Source organism: Montipora foliosa, chromosome 13, assembly GCF_036669935.1.
Source record: "Montipora foliosa isolate CH-2021 chromosome 13, ASM3666993v2, whole genome shotgun sequence".
In the NCBI taxonomy this organism is placed as follows: domain Eukaryota; kingdom Metazoa; phylum Cnidaria; class Anthozoa; order Scleractinia; family Acroporidae; genus Montipora; species Montipora foliosa.
In genome coordinates, this window is record NC_090881.1 from 20,326,567 (window position 1) to 20,347,006 (window position 20,440).

Consider the following 20,440-nt stretch of genomic DNA (forward strand, 5'->3'; position numbering starts at 1 on the left):
AGCTGGGGTTTTTTGAGTAAAAAAAAAAAACCCTATTTGGGCATAAATTGATGTCCTAAAAATCCCCAGCTTTGTTCTAAGGAAAAGAGCTGCACATTAGACACTTAAACATCATGTGCTTCTGGTTGACATAAATATCAAATTTACCTTGTGGGCCATAACACCTTCTTTGTCATCTTCAGCTAGTCTTCGTATTAACTCTAATAATTTTTCTCTCTGTTTTTTGCTAGCATTTGTCCAACTCTCCTGCAAAAAGATGAGTTTTTAAATACCCATCAGCATTATTGGTATAATTGTTATGAAAAGACCTTATTCATAAATGGCGGTCACATTCATTATTCTTTTGTCCACATGAAAATTAGCCTACCAAGCCTCATTTTAGAGCAAGAATTCTTTTCAATTTACTGTATGGTATCGAGGCTTGGTAGGCTAATTTGCACTTCAATAAAAGAATTATAAATCGTCCTCCATTTATGAATAAGGTCTATACTGTACATTTTTCCATTGAGACATGTCTAACGCCTTATTCCAAAATGGCCGCCATTTATTATTCTTCTTTTAGTATTAGGCCCTTTTGGCCTCGCTTTCAAACATAAAATTCAAAAGAACATAATCTTGAACGAGACCAAAAGGGCCAATTTGCAATTTAAAAAAAGGATACTAAAATGGCAGCCATTTTGGAATAAGGTGTATTGTCTGTCAAACTGCCTACAGTATCTGTTTGAGCTGGCTCCAACAATGCTGACAGTTTTCAAACTCCTCCAGATGTGAGCTATGAACTTGACCTTCCTCTTCCTATTCAATTCTGTTAGTTTTATTATCCTTCCAAGAAACTCTCAAACATTCCACGAATTTCTCGTCTAAACAATCCCTCAAAGAATGGGATAAAATACTACGACAAGTCTCGTTTTCACTTCAATTTGTCAGTGAGATCTTCTAATTAACAGAAGTCTAATGGTCAAAATCTCCAACATGCACATGTAGTCTAACGTATCACTCATGTCTCCAGCTGAAGTTGAATGAAATAACTATTGAACTAAGCTGAATCTGAAAAAGTTGGGCTTACATTGATTTTACTGTGTTTTTCCCTGGGTCATCATGAAATTAAATTGCAACTGTACCTCTCATCAGCTCACCTAATAATCGTCTTTCAACAAACTATTGTGAATAAACAAATGGTTTGAGGTACTCATTTAAAAGTGTAGCGAAAAATTCTTGACATGCCCATAACAATGTCCTTTTAACAGAATGTTAATAACTTTATCCCTGCCTCAAGCAATCCAGCCTAGATTCTACGTAGACAAGATTATTTTAAAAAATATGTACCAATAATGTTATTGACAAGATGTTGGTGAATTTAGTAAAATCATATATTAGGACATTTTTTTAGCTTGTTAGCTGAATAACAGACCACAAACGCATGTACGGGAATCTGTTGTCAAAACAACTATCCTATGTGTCGTAACTATTTCAAAATCAGGAGTTGGGGTATACAGCATTGACAGAAAGTGTTGGTGGCTGTTTCTTTGCGTCAGTTCATTTGTCTGTGGTTTTTTCCCCAGGAATAAAGAATTACAGACAAAAAAAGTAAGAACAAAAATGTCACCGATGATGTTGACTTATGTGGCCCTTCATCATAATTCTTTTTCATGATTATTGATGGCATCATTTCACTACAAAGACCAGATTGGTTTGTCAAAATTACTTCTCATTCTGATCAGGTTTTTCAGCTCTCTTAAGGCACCTGCAAATGTGGAAACAATGTTGTGGGCAAATTGTTGCGGAAGCAAAATTAATGTTTCCCCATTTGCGACCCCAGGAAACACTTTGTTGCAGTTCAAGCAAAATTTCCTTCCTGGGAAGAAAATTTTTTTCTGAATTTTTTTTTCCTCAGCAAATGTTTCCTTGTGCGCTAATGGAGGAAAATTTTCAGGAAACAATGTTTCTGCAACAATGATTCCTCAATTGTGGGCACCTTTAGGAACAAAGAAAATCAAATACAATAAAAAAGCCTCAGATCAGAATCAGTCAAGTTATTCTGGTCCTTGTAGTAATAAAATTATACCATAATGCAAATGGCCTGTTGTTAAGGGTAGTTTACCTGAAAACACGAAAAAAGATGATCAAGCTGATCCGCAGAAAAATCCCAAGCTAACTTTGCCAACAGATCATGGATATTTTTTACAATGGCATCATGTTTTCCAGCCTGGTAAGGAAGATTCACATGCAGTTTTTTTAAAATTATTATTCAAAAACAAATGGTGAAGCTACATGTACATGTACTGTAGTAAGAGACTACAACATAAAATTACATCCTTTCACGTAATCACGGTTTCATAACAGAATATTAACAAAGAATCTAATGAAAGCAATAGCATAATACATGTATAAAGAAGAATGAAAAATATCATCTTCACAGGAACTCAAACCAATCTCCATACAGGGTCCATGTAATTTTTTAAAATTGATATTGTGAAGGGAGATGACAATATGAGCAAATCTTGATAGATTACATGTATTTCTTTTAACTCAACAGCCTGATATGTCCACTGATATCACCTCACAAAAATTAACCCATTCCTCCATTTGGGTTTGAACACTAAAAACATGCACCTAACCTCCCTAAGACAAAATGGAAATAAACAAGACATGTTCTATTGCTGGCTGAATTTGTCAGAAAATAATATCCACCTACACTGCATGAACTATTAGACTAGTCTACGAGGAGCATTCTGTACACAGTCATCTCTGACAATCTGATGGCCCAGCTCTCAACATAAATCCTTTTATGACTTTAATCTTGTTAAGGTACAGGTTGTAGTTTACACTTACCTGTGCGGCCCAAATGTTATCTAAATCCTCCAAGGACAAGGCTTTTTCTTTTATAACAAAACGCAAAATTTTTTCCAGCTTTTCAACATACTGCAAACAAAGATAGGATGTTTTACTACAAAAAATCTTACATAGTCCCCTCTCGGCAAGTAATCATACCAAGTTGCTGTAGCTAGCTTTTTATTCTGGAGGAGTTTAAAAATAAAAGCACTGTTTTCTACGCAGTACATTATTAAAGTTCAGACCTAATTTTTGACAGAGCTTAGTTAGCCTGAGCAATAATTATTTACAGATTTAGATAAATATTGGCTCTTTTTTGGCATACCTACCGTACATGTAATGGCACAAGACATCAGCTACACTCCTACAGTAATTTGAATGACCAAAAGTCATTCTGGTTCTTATTGTGAAAAGCAATTAGCACTGACATTAATTTTATGAAATCAATAGTAATCTATTATTGTACCTGAGGTTGATGAAGATTATCTTTTAAAACAATGGAAAGAACACCATTCTTTTGAATCCACTCCTGGTAAAGCAACATAATTATTTCTTATGAGAAGAGGTTTCATGATGTATGTCTGTGAAAATTTTTCCTTTACCTGGAGAAACTAGCAAGACTGTGCATAAAAAGCACATGGCAGACCGAGGATTATTACTTCAATGAAAAATTATATGAAAGACTTTAAATCCCAAGAGAGATCCCTGAAGTTTGCGAGTAAACATTTCTGTTCTTCTGAGGAGCAGTCTTAAGGATGTTCGCACCCATCGCTACTGCGCATCCTTACAGCGCACGCAAATTCACATGCCACGTCATGCATCGAGCGCCCGCTAAGTACTAAAACGAACAATGATAGGGCAGATGGCCATTGCTATAGCTTTGCTTGGATTTAATGATCTTGGATGTTCGGTGACCCCTACTTTTCTTTTCAGAAACAGATTTTATTTACAATTATTATCTCTACATTGTCCAAAATTGAACAAAAAATCGATGTGGGAAGTTAAAAAAATAAATTTCAAGATTTCTGTCCTCGGGACATGGACCCTGCCATCTTGCGGCTGCAAGGCACATGAAACTATGGTCGCTAAATGCGAACTTGCTCTTTAAGGAACCTCAACAGTTAACTAAATTCACTTGATGGGTCCACTTAAACAAAGTTTGGTAGAGAACATTTCACTTCAAAGATGTAATTGCAATATTTTTGGGCTTACAGGCACTGTGGCCTTATTTGCTAAAGAAGCCGGATTTTTTCAGATTTAGGGTGTTCTTCCGGGCAAGTTCTCTCCAAAACGAAGTCGGGGACCCCCCATTTTTTTTACATTTCTGACATCACTAACTCATCATCTTTCAATGGTAAAATTTGCTGAAAAAGTCAGTAGCACTGACCAGGAAGCCATACATGTATTTCATGTAATCTGTCTATTGTCTTTTTTGCACCAGTTTATTAGACAGTCCGGAATACAAAACTTTGTAAAATAGAAATGGTAAGTTTATGCGTGTTTAGGGATTTTCTTGGCAAAATGGAATGCAAAAAGCAGTGTTTATTTTGCAATTTAAATAATTTCTTGGCGACGAAAATTGTACTCCCCAAACGGGCAAGTGATTGATGATTTGTGCTTGCCTGACACTTTAGAGACTCGCCTGGGCGAGTGGGCGAGTGCTTATGTCCAACCCTGCAAATCATTTTAGTACTAGCTCGAACCAATAAATGGCCAGGTCAAATTCCATCAAGGTAAAAAATAATTTGAGTACAGAGTGCAGTTCATCCAGTTGGAAACAGTGTAACTCTAGGAAAACCATCCCTACACTTTTGACTGGAAGGAAACAACTGAATGCAAAATGTTAAACTGATGTTCACAAATGATTTCTGTCACTAAACAAGGACAATAATTACATGAATACTCACAGCCATCCTCTCAGCTGTCAGCCACTCTTCCTCTTCAACTACAGTGTGCCGATGAGTGAAATAAGATACACCTGTGATAACTTTGTTTATCTGAAAAAGAATGCCAGTGAGAGTACCGGGTAAATCATATTTGCACCAGATATTAAATAAAACATTAAATGTCTACTGTCCACAATTTGTCAGCTACACCCTGTACATATTTATTGTTGTAATTCATGTCGATAAATAAAATTATATTGTTCACCTCATTTAAAGCATTCATCTTGCCATTAAATGAAGAAATCTGAAGTAATCTAAAAATAAGAGAAAAATTGTCGACTATTATAAATCATTCTCATTTAAAATTAAAAGTCACAAACAGCAAAATTGTATTTAGAGCAGAGTTCTAATTATCTGACACAACATTTAAGGAACATTCTTCATACGTGTACATTGCTTGTTTTGCAGAACTGTCAGTTCTAATCATTTACGTCAAAGTTGAAAGAACACACTATTTCGGTTTATCAGATTGCATACACTCCATTTAAATTGTTCATACCAGCTACTGTACCTTTGTTAAAGTCATGTACAAGCGCGAGTTTTTCACTTGTTTTTTGAATCATCCAAGCCGATAATTTTACTAACCTGTTGCTAACCCATGTACAGTAGCACAATTTTGCTAACCAGAAGTGTAGACCCATTAATTATTAAAACTGCTTGCCTAATATGGAGGCAGTCAAAGAAGTAAGTGTACGGCCAATTTTACTGTCATAATCCAAATTCTCATAACTACCCAACAAAGAAATCCACAGTACTAGTTAATAGAATGAATGTTTGAGTCATGGGAATGAAAGGCATTAGTCACTTGCCTTTTAATAATTATTATGGAATAATAACTTTCATGGAAAACTTGGACAGTCACGAAAGTTAATACACAAAAGCCATGTACCGGTATAATTATTTGAAATGCAGAGAAAATCAAGTTAAGTTGCTGATCATCGCAGTTATTAATTAACATTCCTTGAGCAGTAACAAAAGGAAAGCCCGAAAAAGGACAGTGTTTCAAGGTACAAAATGTTACGTTTTTGTGCAATACTTTAAAGTGCATACTATGTCTATCCCAATAAACCCACCTGAGAATCATTTTAAGTTTAAATATCTCTAATTGCTTTGCAATATCTTCTCGTGAAGTTAGTCTTAGAGCCAGATTTTTTAAAGCCTGAAAACAAGAAAAAGATTATTGCATTTTAGTGCTTGGAAAAACTTGCAAAGAAGGCATGATCAAAAAAATCTGCCTACAGGGATGCTGTCCAAAATTGCAACTGATATCTGTCAAGTGTTTCCTTATACTTCTTGTCAAGTTTACCATTAGCAATTTTGCCTCAAAATACAGGCAATAATCATCAAAGTATGCCTAACTCTACTCCTCAAGCACACAAAAACAGAATGTTCACGTTCATTCTATTGAAGCACATATTGAACAGTCCTGACACTTCATTGTACAAGTTCGTGTATCTTCATCCAAGTGTCATGCTCTTAGCAAACTCCCCTTGACTGATGCACAGTGCACCAGTGGCTCAGTTGCTTGAGCATCGGGCTGCCATGCAGGAGGTTGTGAGGTTGACTCCTGCTGGACTGAGAAGAAAGTGCTGCCTTTGTAATTACAGCTGTACATCCGCAAATGGTTAGACTTTCAAGTCATCTCGGATAAGGACTTTAAACCATAGGCCCTGTCTCGCAACCCTCAGTAAAAAAAACTCTGTTTGCCGTTGACGATCTCATACACTGATCAAAAAGAGCAGGGCACAGGGTTCCCGTGTTGTGGTCTGGTCTGGTCTGGTCTGATTGAGGGCCACAACTTCATTAGCCTATAGCTATTATGCACTACCCTCATAAAATAAACACTTTTCTTCAAGTCCTTTTAGATAACTGATCATCCCAAGCAGACCACAATCTTTGGGGAAACAGACCACAACAGAGGAAATTTTATCCCTCACTCCTTTTTTAAGAGAATGTGGGTTATTAAGGGTGCATTCAATTAACCCTATTCCCAAATAAGAACACATGGAGTGACGAACTAAAATGGTATGTTTCGCAATTTGAAGCAAGAAGGATACTAAAAATATGTTGAAAATAGCCTCATAGCAGATGCTTGACAATTTTAATATAAATCTCCACAAAAAAGAAGGATTTCTAACTTCAATTCTATGTATTCCTATTTCAGAATATGGTCAATTGAATGTACCCTTAATGTCTCACAAAATTAAATTAACTCAGGGTGAGAGACAGAGCCTAAGGTTTATTGTCCTTGTGTGAGAAGACTAGACAGTCTAACCATTTTGGTCAGCCACAATTCCAACCCCACAGCCTGTGGCACTGTAGTCCTTCTTCATCCAAATGGGCCGACTGGTTGGCTCAAATCAATTTTGCAGTACTAGTCTTGGACTGAAGCAGAAAATTTTTGAACTTTTTTTCCTTGCTGTGCAGTACCTTGATTATTGATGAGAATGCATCATTTTTAGCCTCATTTTTGGCTTCCTTTTTAAGTTCATCATCAGTTAAATTCTCAAGAAATTTAGGAACAAAATCCTGCAAACAACAGAGAAAAACTGATTAACATGTTCCACTCATACAACTAACTTGCAAACTCGGAGCCACCGGAATTTTTCAGTTGCCTGTAAGAGACAATTGCTTAAGGACGGTGCCTACTATTGTTATTGCGCACACGTTCTGCGCATCTCCAGATACTCAGATCTTCAATCGCGATGCTTATTAATACAGGGATATTTTTGCGCAGTTCAAAACTATGCGAAAAAAGCAGAACTTAGCAAGTGCTCTTGGTATCCAAAAAGAAAATTGGGGGTAACCACGCATTTTAAAGAGATAATTAAGCTTGACTTTGGAAAAGAATGCCATACATTGCTTTGTAGTTTAAAGCTTTTTACAAATATTGTTGAATTGTCTTCGAAAAATGCGTGGTTACCCCCAATTTTCTTTTGGGATTTCAATAACACTTGTTAAGATCTGCTTTTCCCGCATAGTCAGTAAACCACGCAAAAATACCTTTGAATTAGTAGACACTGATGTTAAACTGTCCAGATAAGTGAGAGGGTGACTCCTCTCTTTTGTCTATAGCCCACACTTCAAATTTACATATTTCTTTCATTCCCACAACTGTCACTTGCAGATTTAACTTTGGGTAGCATCACATGAAATAACTTAAAGATTAAAGAGTATTTTGGTATACTTGTATGTGTATGAAACCTTAAAAATAATAGTTTTAATATAAATTTCAACAGATTTTGAACACTTGGGTACTTGAAAATCTTTTTCAGCTAGACAAAACTGGGTGCAATCCTACAGTATGTAAGCTGATAACTGAGATTCAGAGAGCCAATTAAAGTCTAGAAATGCAATATCCAAGGCTGAAAAGTGTAATGTTCATTCACCATCTTTACCCCTTTAACATCCAAACCAGCCTAAACCGGCCATACTTAGTATTTTACACAGTCTAATGCCAGACAATTTTATTCGTCAATGGGGAACCCCCTGGAGTCAATGGGTTAAGGGAATACCATACATGTACAGTGTACTTTCATAAAAAGAACACTTTGAACTGGAAATAAAACTGTTTGACCCATTGACTCCAAGAAGTGAGACTTCCTAGATTTTACTGTCTAAAGTCAGACGATTCTACTCAACAGTGAGGGATGGTTCTGGAGTCAATGGGTTAATGTCTCGATAAGAGCTCCAGTTTAACGAGGAATGGTGATTCTGAACTTTAAACTGATCTACAGAACATGCATTAATTTCTTGGTTTATGCACTGATTCCAAACTAATTTGTAGCTTTAAATATGCCTTACGTGAGAATTTTGTAAATCAGCGCATGACTTACTATAACAGGTAAAAAGTATTTTTCAACAGTTCCAGGCGTAAGAACCTCAGCACAGGATCCAAATGGTCTGCAACCGAAAAAAAAGCATGACATCTTCTTAAAACTAACAGGTCCAAAATCACAACCAAAGATAGCCAATGACAAAGTTCTGGTAAAGCATTGACATTTAAGGCCAAATAATAATACTGCACCACGTGTAACCACCTGAAAGTACATGTACTGACCCATCAAGCTAAGATCAAGCAATGCCTCACCTCTGCAAACTCTTTCCTGCTGGGTGTGTTCAACATACAATAAATTTTGGTCTACGTGCAAATGCTTTAGTCCTCCCAAAGAGCATTCAAGATCAGAAGCAAAAATCAAAATATTAGAACTCCAAATGTGGTCTGATCAAATAAATAATATTTTGTTGTTACCACAAGAGAAATGTAATGAATATTTCTCATGATAATTTTTTTTGTCATAATTTTCCTGTAAAAATAATATTTGCCTCAGTTTTAAACAAGAAAATTAGTTGTTACAATTTTGTCATTGGAATTGGAAGTGTCAATAATTTTAACAAATGAATCAAACTTTTTTCAATCTGGTGTGTCATTTTAATTGCAGAAGTTTCACCAAAATAACTCATTCCTTTTCTGCAGCAACTTCGACTAAGTACATGTAAAAATACATTGTGCCGAAGGAATTCCTAGGGAGAGCGACAAAGCGAAATGATGCCATAAATATCCCAATGCTCTCAGGTGGTACTGTACGTACTCATACACCATACGACCCGTATGACGTTGAAGAAGTGTTCGCAATTTGTTTAACAGACTGATGTTTCGCAAGATAAAACAAAGCTTCTCCTTATTCCTGCCAAGGAAACTCCTAACAATTACGGGAAGTAAACAGTTTGATTGCCAAATCACACTACTGCATTTCAAGTGACGTCAAAGCAAAACTTTCCAGAAAGTTCCATGGACAGATTATGTTGTTTGCATCCATGTTCGCTTGTTGCTCCTTTGTTTTTGTTCGATAAGCCAGTTAAATGCTTTGCATTTTTGTGCTCTGTTTTTACATTCATTTTTCAAATTACAAGGAAGAGATATTATTGTGGGTGCACAAAGAAAAGTCAAGGACAAAAGGAACCAACCCACTTTAATTTTTCCCTTTATAATGGCCATTAACGTTTGACCAACACTTTTGGGTTACTAACCAATGGAATTTTTCTGTCACCACAATTATCAGTAATAATTTATTATTCTCATTGGAGCAATTTTCAAATGAGTGTCATAAAACCAAAACCAAAGTAATTACTTTGGCCAATCAAAAAGGACGGAGACAATCCAGTAAACCAATTAAAACCTCGAAGTAATTACACATAGCCGACACAAAGCACGGGAAAATGTGCACGCGCGAGCTACGATTGGTTTTGGTTTCACTTCTGATCGGCTGAAAAAGTGGCGCGAGAACTTTGAACCAATCACTGAGTGAAGTAATCATAAACCAAAGTAATTCGCTAATTACTTTCGACACACAATTGGAAAACTGCTCTATGTCAAACCAGAATGGTGGATTTTGCAACAATTCAGACTGCTCTTTTAGCTTTAACCTCAATTGACACCTCTGGGATTTCGAAGACTATGCAACTGTAGTTCACCATTATGTAGTTGTAGACCTCAGGACAGTCTTAGACAGAAAACTCCAAGTTGCCATAAATAGAACATTGTATCTACATGTATATGTACAGTAAAAAAGATTATACCTCAGAAGTGCTGCCAGGAGAGGAACACTAAGGTTCTCTCCTCCACATATTCTTTCCTGCAATGTGCTGAAACCTCCAAGGACACCAAACTTGTTCACTAGATCCACTAGCCAGCCCTGAACGAATACAATAATTACATGTACTACAATTATTATTGTATTGGCTATTCGCCCAATAGTCATTGCTGTTGTTTGTTTTTGTTTTCAAATGAAGGTTTGTCCAAACACTTCGTCTGATTGGCTGAATGCACTCAGGCAAATCCCCACATGTCAGCTATTTGAATAATTTTGTATTAAACAAATTCATTTTACGGTGTGCAATGATTTTTGTAGGAATGTGGGCCAAATTAAGAGAATTCATAGCTGTGTAAAATATAAATTATTACAAAACAAAGAAACATAAAGTAGACGGAATTCAATATTTTTAAATTTTTATTTTGTACATGTATGTGTGAAGTGGCCAAAGTACATTGCCGCAAAGGCACTAGTTGGCCAACACCATAGTACATGTAAATTAGATGGCAACAAATTACTAAAAGTGAATCAACCCAAAATAGATCTAGGAAAGCATGAGGGCTTAGAGAGTAATGATCGAGTATCAGCAGAAATCAATTTTGGTTTTTAATTGACAAGAAAAGTATCATAAAGAATGGGTTTGAACTTTAAGGTACAGATTCCCAAATCTTTGATCCAAGAAATTGAAAGGCAGACCAAAGGAAATTAGTGAGTATTTGCTGTCTATAGAAATTGAAACTGCTAGAAAATCTTGTATTATAATAAAGTACATGTACGTAGAATGCTGCAGTCGGAATATCTGAGAAAACACCTTGAATGCTGTCAGAATTATTCCTTATCTTATGAGTAAAACATTCTATTTTGAGTAAAGCAAGACATTTTAACTCCACCTAAACAGCTGTATATGTTTTCTCGTTTAAGGATTTCAAGAAGCTTACAACAAGATCCAGTGCTCTCCCTTGCAATTGCATAGGCAAAAAAATACTTTGAATACTGTACATTTCTTCTGCTTGGTGCAAATACATGTTGTATGTGTTACATGTAACCTACAGTAGTCCCGACAACAATACCATAAAAAAAGGATATACCGGTATTAGAGCATAATAAAGTAAATTGGTCACATTCATTTAAAGTGAAAGCAAAACAAAGTAAGTGTGATCAATAAATTAGTCAGATTTGAAATCTAGCGGTACATACTGTTTTTAATTAACACAAAGACGATACAGGTAGAGATTGAGTTTTGGAAAGGCATTTACCTTCGGTGACCTGGCATCAGGAGGTCTGGCATAAACTGAACTTTCAACAACCTAAAAAAGGGAGATTATTCTTAGTAACTAACACGGAAAACAATGTAGCAAATTGCTGTGTCAGGCCAGCAGTGTGGCCATAGTGGCAACAAAACCAAAAAAAGAATTGAGGAATTTCTTTGCCCTTATAATTAACACAACAGTTCCGCACTTTACGACAAATTGACTCATGCTTGGGTTATAGAAACATGGATTGAGAATAACAGTCCTTCTCACAACTACGATCACTGGCTAATGACTAGCAAGGTATGTCATTCCTGCATCCAAACCATTTTCACTTTTACAGTTTTAGCATGTACATGTATCTAAGAGAAATCTTTCCTTTTTCCCTTGTTATGCAGCATGGAAAACCTTCATGTTTTTCCCAGGCAGACCAAAAACCAAACCTGATTCAGAGAGAGCTTGGTTCTTATGATACTGAGACTCAAAATTTCATTTTTTCCTTTAGAGGGTGACATCTATTGGTAAATGTATCATTAAGGACGGTGCCTACTATTGTTATTGCGCATACGCTCTGCGCATCTCGAGATACTCCGATTCCCTATGGGTGGTGCTTATTAATACAGGGATATTTTTGCGCCGTTCAAAACTATGCCAAAAAAGCACAACTTAGCAAGTGCTCTTGGTATCCAAAAAGAAAATTGGGGGTAACCATGCATTTTTCAGAGATAATTAAGCTTCAATTTGGAAAAGAATGCCATACATTGCTTTGTATTTTAAAGCTTTTTACAAATATTGTTCATTAATTATCTTTAAAAAATGCGTGGTTACCGCCAATTTTCTTTTTGGATTTCAATAACACTTGTTAAGAGCTGCTTTTCCCGCATATTCAGTAAACCGCGCAAAATACCTTTGAATTAGTAGGGACCGTCCTTAACAGCTCAAACCACTGTCTTTGGAAGGGGACTGACACTCACCTGAGCTCCATGAGGAACAGTTTCTGAAGGCCTTGCACCATTATAGATATTAAATCTGATAAGGAAGAATTATTGAGCTTGTCACAAAAATGCCAAACAGTGTTTCTCAGAATACAGTGATGTGCAAATCCCTCACCCATTGTACAATCAGGAGCAGACGGCTTTTGGAACAAGAGTTCCCCAGTTCGATTCTTGGTGACTTCAATGTCTGTTTCGACTTTCCTCTGATCCGTGTAGCTATAGCTTTAAATACCCGTAAAAATGGAGCACTGACAGAGGGAGGGGCGTAAAGGGTGCACCGTCGGCTTCCATTGATATCAGTTTCGTCATTGAAGGAACTTCCGACGTTAAATAAAGTGCCTTTACTTACTTTACTTTATATTAGTTTTACATGCACATTCTACTGAGTCTCTGAAAAGGAAGGTGGATGCCTGATGTATTGTCCAAATTGTGCAAGATAAACTTGTATGTTCTGGGTGGCCATAGCAAAACAAGCAACATTGGGGCATTTTAGGTGGTCTTTTATGGGGCGAGTTGAATGTGGCTTATGAAATTATGAAAGAGGGGGGGAGGGGGTTATTTGATGAAGGTTGTAGTTTAGAGTTTCACCGACAGGACCAAGGTTTCTTGAGGATGAACCTGTGGTTCCGGGGAGCTATACTGCTTTTTAAATAACCAGAAGATGGTATAAATTCTCCATAAAGAACTAGAATGCAAAGTAGAAAAGCTCACTCACATTTTGGAGCTCATGCAGCTGGAGATAAAAAATCACTCTACATGAGTTACAGTCCTGATTAATTAATACAGTCTATCATTTATTAAAGGGAACCTCCACTTTTACTACAGAATAAATTTAACCCATTGACTCCCAGGGGTTCCCCATTGACAAGTAAAATCGTCTGGGGTTCGACAGAGTAAAATAATCTGGCGTTAGACAGAGTAAAATAATAAGTCTGGCCAGTTTCAGTCGGTTTGGACGTCAAAGGGTTAAATCAAAGGAAATTATGTTTATAAACAAATTTTATCAAAATTTGTTTTTAAAACAGTGTTTACAGTATATCACGAAAAGTGAATTTTACAATCGCTTTTTTTTACTTTCAAATTTTGTGAGCACAGCCCTCTTGAATCATTGTGGCATGTTACAGTTGCCCTATTGTTCTGACACAAACAACTTTGTTTAATAACAATAGGGCAACAGTAACACGTCACAATTATTCAAGATGGTGGCACCCACAAAATTTGAAATCAAAAATGGGCAATTCTAAAACTTGTTTCTTTCGGATACAAACACTTTCTTTGAAAATGCTTTAGACAGACTTAACTGTAACGGTTACCCTATTTACCAGTGTATAAGTCGATCCCATATAACTCGACCCCCCATTTTTGATGGCAAAAAAAGCAATTTCTTAATTTCTTTGTTAAATGTTCGTGGGATACTAATCTTGTATTCTTCGGTTTCTGGAACTGTGGATACACAAAAAAATCAGGGCCTCAAGGGCTTAATAGTTCTGTTGTATATGTGGGCATTTTGTCCTTGAGTTTCGAAAAAGTTCTCAGAAAATCCAACATGTAAACCTCAAACGAACCTGTTTCATTGTTCAAGGATAAAAGGCTTTAGAGGATAAGCAAAACATCTCAGAAGCAGGAGTTAATCTTTGAAAATATCTTCAAAAACAATGCAAAATGTGCAAGGTTTAATTGGTCCTTGACTTATAATTTGTCACATGACAAACAAAACAAAACTCATAAGCCAAACAATACGAAGTTTGCAAAAGCATTTAACTCAGCCAGGTTTGTAAAAAGAATAAAAAACAATCGTTACCAACCAGCATTTTTCAGGCAACACGGGTGACGATGTTTGCACACAAACACAAGGTGTATTGTGCCAGGTTACTAAGCCATTGAACGATAGCGTTTTATTTGAAGAAACAGAAATGCCTTTTAGAGCTTTCCGCCTTTGGAAAACGAAAATTTCCAGTGTCTATTTCTTACTTGTGCTTGTGAGTATCTTCATCATTTAGAGTTGGACAAATCCTTTTTCATTTCAACTTGAATTGCTTACATTCATTTTGAAGTCTTTTGTCGTTCATTAATTTTGAAGTCTTTTGTCCACTGCATTTGTTATGCCCAAGACAACATTATTATGTTTATATTGAATAAATTATTTAGCTGGAACTTGGCTCTAAACCTTTGACCCGTGTGTAAGTCTAGGGCGATTTTTGGAGCTTCTTTTGAGGCTGTAAAAGGTCGACTTATACATGGGTAAATACGGTATTTGCTGTGATTTAAAGTTATTTTTTTGTTGAAGTGGAGGTTCCCTTAAATTTGATTGGGAGGAATAAGGGTGAGGGTAGGGAGATGCTTGACAGAGAGGGGGGAGCTTAATAACTTTCTTCCGCTGAAAAGGGGAGGCTCATTTGAGAAGGAGGGCCTAATAGAGGATTTACGGTAAACATAATTACAGCTTAGATAACCTGATCCGAAAAACAGTCCGAACCATATTGTTGTAAATAAGGAACACTGACCTTGCACCTGCATTCCTGATACAAGTGAGATAAATGTACATGATGACAGGCTAAATGCAGATTAATAATGGGTAATGGAAAACACCAAGCTGTGCAAGATAGCAGGGTATTTGTGATAACTGCATTTGAGATCTCCCCTTTAAGAATGACTAAATTATTCATCTCCCAACTAGATTCCCATGTGCAATGGTGGGCCTCGAATATATGAGAAAACCTAGAAAAATAGCAATTTTATACCTGGACATAGGATTAAAAACCAAAGAGACAAGATCCAGAAGAGGGTACCAATCCTGGGCCAGTTTCGTTACACAAAGCTCTACAAGTTTCTCTGTGTTCTTCAGAATGGCTTTCTGCATAAAAGAACAAGTAACCAATGAATTTTGAACATTCTGTAATATGGTGTTAAGTCACATGCTCAGATGTAGGTGGGGGGGGGGGGGGGGGTGGGGGTCATGGAAGGAAAAAGTAGAAGAGCTTAGGCAAAATGAGGGGGTAGATGGAAGAGAAGGATGAGATGTAAGTTGGTGGGACGCAGCAGAACATATTAGTACATAAATCCAAATAATTATTTTTTCAACAAATATAAGAAACAATCCACAATAAAACTCCAATATTATTTTATAACTTCCTTATTTGATTCTCAGAGCCTTAAGACTAAATTTACATCTTAGCAGAATAAATTTATGAACACTTGGGGTCAGTCTAATTAAGAATGCGATGTAACTTCCACTTCAAGTTAAAAAAAAAAAGGTTAAGTAGCATGTGTTGATGTACCCAAAATCGAAAAGGCCTACAATCGCACAATAACTTTGGGCACTGAATTGAGGGGAAGGGGTGAACTGATATGTTACATCAAGTGTCCCAGAAATGTATGACCGAGATTGTAGGACTTGGAAACCAAGGTACAGGAGGAATCAGAGCAGATGTGAGCAAGGAGAAATTCTGACTCTGACATCTTCTTCACCCACAGCCACACAGCCCAGACCTTCTGTGACAAAAGTCAATCCAAGCCATCATTTTCATTTTCTATGAATGACAGCACATCCCAGCAAAACGTTCCATCAAACCCTCAACTGTGACACAATATTTTATTAAAACTCACATGAATGTCATATTTCCATCCATTGACTGCCTCGTCATTGAGAATTTTATGAAAAGATGTCGTTAAACCATCACGGAAAAACCTCTGACATTCTTCACTCTTGGTGTCAAGGTCTGTTGAAATGCAGCAAAATTTAAAGTTAAAATTAATTGCCGCTCATAGCAACTGGAATCTAATCTTTTGGCAGAATACTTACATGCAAGACATTAATAACCTTTCAGGGCAACACAGCTTTAACCCTTTTGACGCCCAAACCGGCCTAACCAGCCAGGATTTTACTCTGTATAATGCCAGATGATTTTACCCATCAATGGGGAACCCCTGGGAGTCAATGGGTTAAGATGAACTCAACTTACAGAGTACATGTTCTGTACCCAGTGAAGCCTCCAAGATTTTTTGGCTAGAAACTGAAATACCCCCAAAACCCAATGTTGCTTTAGAAATTGCCAAGAGAGTATTTTAGAGCTCCTCACAAACCTAATTAATTTTAAATAGGCAAAGTCACCCTCAAGGCAATGCTTCCAGCGGTATTGTCCATTTTTGCACATGACCTGTGGGATGCCCCTGGCTTTGCAATCTACACGTACATGTAGCAATTGTTGTGGATCAGTGCTTTCGTGTGAGAATCTTTGCAGATTCATTAGCCCCACCCTCCCTTCCCACAGGGCAACTTGTCTTAGGAGGTAAGTATTAAGTTAGGTAAGTATTTTCATTGGACTAGTTTCAACGTGACGGTGTCCGTTAGCAGCTCCCACTGGGGTGATTCCCACTTGCAGGGTAGTCATGGATCCCTGCTGGGCCTGGATTACCTCAGGCCCCTCCCCGCTATTAAGGCAACAGTTCGCAAGCTCATCAACTGGCGATGAGTTTAAAATTATTGTTTCAGTAACACCCTGTGACACAAGGGTTTTAGTTTCAGGTCAAATTAATATTAAAGTAAAAATAATCACACATTAGTTATAAGTGATCGACTAAAGAGCCTCAAGTAGGAACATGAGCTCTCTTTTCCAGAGTGATTCATCTTCATTTTATCTGCATGAGATCACCGTGAAGTGTGTGAGATCCCTAATGGACTAACAGCGGCTGCCAGCGGCGCCTACATATGCTGATATCCGATCTCACCCATAGATCTCTTGCTTGTAAAGCGCATTTGAATATGTTAATAGAACATGGGCTATATAAATTCATTACCATTACCAAGTGCTCCAGATACCATAGATGTCCTAACATGGCAGCCAATACGTGAAAACGATAAGCATGTGATTTCAACAGACATCATGAACAGTATACAGTCTCCTTTCTAATTTTTTTCACTGCTTTCACTTTGTGCGATTCTCATGGTAACTTACAGTGTACTTGAATTGATCAAACTTTAAACAAGTGATGCTTCGCCTGACATAAATCTTGTCCAAAGGAAACACCATTTTCATGTATGTTCATTAAAGTCCTGTTGGGTGGGGTTAATGCCTGGATGGATGACCCTCTGGGACAGGGATACCTCATAATGAATGCTTTGAAAAGTCAGGCTGGCATAGAAGCCATTACCACACCTCCCACCCCCAGATAGGTCCAGAAAAGCCCCTAATTAGATGCACATGGATTACTGTAAGCCTTAGGAGGTGTCCCCTTTGCCCTTCTCCCCAACATCACTCATGTCTCGAAACACAGACAATTAATAAAATAAAATCACAGAGTGTCCTTGAAATACAGCTCCTCAAGTGTAATATAAGGATAAACAGCAGCATTTATATGTACCTTGAGCTAAAAATAATGCTAACCTAAACTTTCCCTTACTTAATTGTTGGAAATAGGTACATGTAGCAAAGGCTTAAGCCTGGTTTTCACAAGCAATGCAAGCACAAGGGCAAGTATAAGATAGGTAATCTCCCCATGAAAATGGGGTTGATGCAAGCAGAAGCACAAGCACAATGATCAAAATTAGTCCTTTTCAATGTGCTTGCGCTTATGCTTACACTCTCTTGTGTTGCGTGAAAACAAAAGAGAGCATAAGCACAACGAAATCTGCCATGTCTGGCCATGTCTGTTCCGGATTCCCAGTGTCTGAGCATTTCAACAAAAATGGCAGGGGCCATGATTGATGTTGATGCTTAAATGTATGTTGATGTTCATTTTCACTTAGCAGAGATCTATCCAGGTTTTCAAATTTGGGGGTCCTCTGGACCCCTTTTTGAAAAATTTGGGGGTCCATTGCAAAATTTTGGGGGTCCAGCTAACTAATATTCAAGAATTAATATGCGATCTATTGCCTCTTAATTGCTGCTGCAGTACCCTTTCAGATTTCTAATTGCACAAATATAAAGTCTTATCCCCCCCAACGAATATGAACTTGTGCCTGTTAATTCATCAATCAAAATGTATGGGCTGTCAAAGCTCCATCGATCACATCTGAAAACATCTCGAGGAATCCGTATGCTGTAGGAACTGTTGGCTCCAGTTGATAAATTATCTAGATCTCCACAGCAAAAAAAAAAGAACTGAATCTCAATTTTTCGTAAAAGAGCATCATTTATTTTAGCAACACTTGAGGTGTAATTTAGGAACAAAAGAGTAAACAAATGTAGGCCATCGATACACAGTTCATCGTCAGCCTGTGCGGCCGTGACTTCGTCATGGCCAATGTTAATAATCAAGCGATTGAATACATTCAAGTTTCATGTTCAACGCATTAATTTTAACACTAACTCCGAAGAAAAGTTGCATAATTTGCAAAACAGACAAGTTACGTGCAAGACAAGAACCGAGACAATGACACATGCGTGCCTGGAATTAATATCACCAGGGTCGCACAAAACAAAAATTTAACATACTTTGCCGTTGGATTCTCTGTCATTTCGCTCACGATAAGCAAACTAATGCTTGAAATTAACTTGGAAAGCATGCAACAAACTGAACTTCGACTGAAATGTTTTATTATCACTAGAGACAGATCGAAAGTGTAGCTGATTGTCTCGCCTAACAAACAGCTCAGATCATGTCACGCAACACATGCAAATTCAAAACTGAACTCCTGAAGCTTGACATAATGGTTGACAAAATGAAATTATTTGACTACAATAATCCGAAAATAACAGCTTACCTTGAAATTTAAAGAACTCGATCATTTATCTGTTGTGAGAAATGGGAATGTTCAATTTCCTCGTGAAATACGCCGTTCGCATGTTTTTCCTGGTGTTCGTAATTTGAATAAACATTCGATTTTTTTTCTGCGTCCAATTGGACCCTTTGTTCCATATTCTATGCGTCCAAAAGGAAAACGAGTGCGTCCCAGGCAGGATGCAATGACGCACTCTGGATACATCTCTGCTTAGCATGTGCTACTTATATCTATGCTTGTGCTAGTGCTTGTGTTGCTACTGAAGACCAGGCTTTATATTTGGATGTACAGCTGTATTTTTCTTTCAAAACAATAAAAGTGTCGCTGCCAAAATGCTCTGCTGGCAAAGACTAGTGTCTCAACTAATTTTGGTGCCAATTGTAGTTTCAGCACAATCGGATGAAGTTAATGAATTTATATTACATTACAAGCTATTGTTTCCAGGCTGAAAACAATAGCTGGCTGCACACTTCAATGATGAAATAATACTTCATTGCTTGATCCACCCATAGGTCATTTTTCCTACAACATTACAACAAACTGTACTATTAATAATACTGTCTCAACAGTTGCATTATACCTGCTCGACAAAGTTTGATGGAAGCCTCCAAGAGTACCTCCAGTTCTCCTTTCGGAAGAACTGGGACCACCCAGCGTGGCCTATTGATCATCTCATCCAGTTTGGAGAGTTCCGCTAGAGGAAAAACCACTTCACCATTGGGTAACAGAAGACCAGAATTGTCCTCATTTTGTACAAGAGTGTTCTCACTGTCTGTCTGTTCTCCAGACTCACTTGACTGTCCAATCTGCTGTGGCGGTGTTGCTGCATTGTTAGGAGGGTGATTTTGATTTTGATTTTGATTCTGAGGTCCAGCATTTCCATTGTTCCCTCCACGCACAGAAATAGTCATTTTTGTAAAATGAATTTTCAGGTGTCAAGGTAAAACCACAAGTGTCTCCATACATTAAGGAGCTGTGCAAGAGAAAATTGCTGTCCTTTGCCAGGTTAGAAGAATACTTAAAATTGATGACGTGAACGAAGTTACTTTGACAGATTTCCTGAAAAAATGAAAATGCTTCAGTGACACATACCTAAACCCAA

At 37.3% G+C, this 20,440-nt stretch overlaps 1 protein-coding gene across 2 annotated transcripts in view; it reads right to left on the reverse strand.

Annotated features, from left to right (window-relative positions):
- The window catches only part of LOC137984089 (ubiquitin carboxyl-terminal hydrolase 9X-like), a 72,619-nt gene that overhangs the window by 49,983 nt on the left and 2,196 nt on the right, over positions 1 to 20,440 (reverse strand). For both annotated transcript variants that reach the window (XM_068831292.1, XM_068831293.1), the window contains exons 2-16: positions 19,919 to 20,397; positions 16,224 to 16,336; positions 15,359 to 15,471; positions 12,597 to 12,651; positions 11,629 to 11,679; positions 10,359 to 10,474; positions 8,615 to 8,681; positions 7,209 to 7,307; positions 5,852 to 5,937; positions 4,984 to 5,032; positions 4,740 to 4,829; positions 3,299 to 3,361; positions 2,833 to 2,922; positions 2,102 to 2,206; positions 148 to 246 (exon numbers count right to left, since the gene is read on the reverse strand). In XM_068831292.1, the coding sequence (XP_068687393.1) occupies positions 148 to 246; positions 2,102 to 2,206; positions 2,833 to 2,922; positions 3,299 to 3,361; positions 4,740 to 4,829; positions 4,984 to 5,032; positions 5,852 to 5,937; positions 7,209 to 7,307; positions 8,615 to 8,681; positions 10,359 to 10,474; positions 11,629 to 11,679; positions 12,597 to 12,651; positions 15,359 to 15,471; positions 16,224 to 16,336; positions 19,919 to 20,249 (1,527 nt within the window). In that variant the 5' untranslated portion in view covers positions 20,250 to 20,397. The remainder of the gene's footprint in view (positions 1 to 147; positions 247 to 2,101; positions 2,207 to 2,832; positions 2,923 to 3,298; positions 3,362 to 4,739; positions 4,830 to 4,983; positions 5,033 to 5,851; positions 5,938 to 7,208; positions 7,308 to 8,614; positions 8,682 to 10,358; positions 10,475 to 11,628; positions 11,680 to 12,596; positions 12,652 to 15,358; positions 15,472 to 16,223; positions 16,337 to 19,918; positions 20,398 to 20,440) is intronic.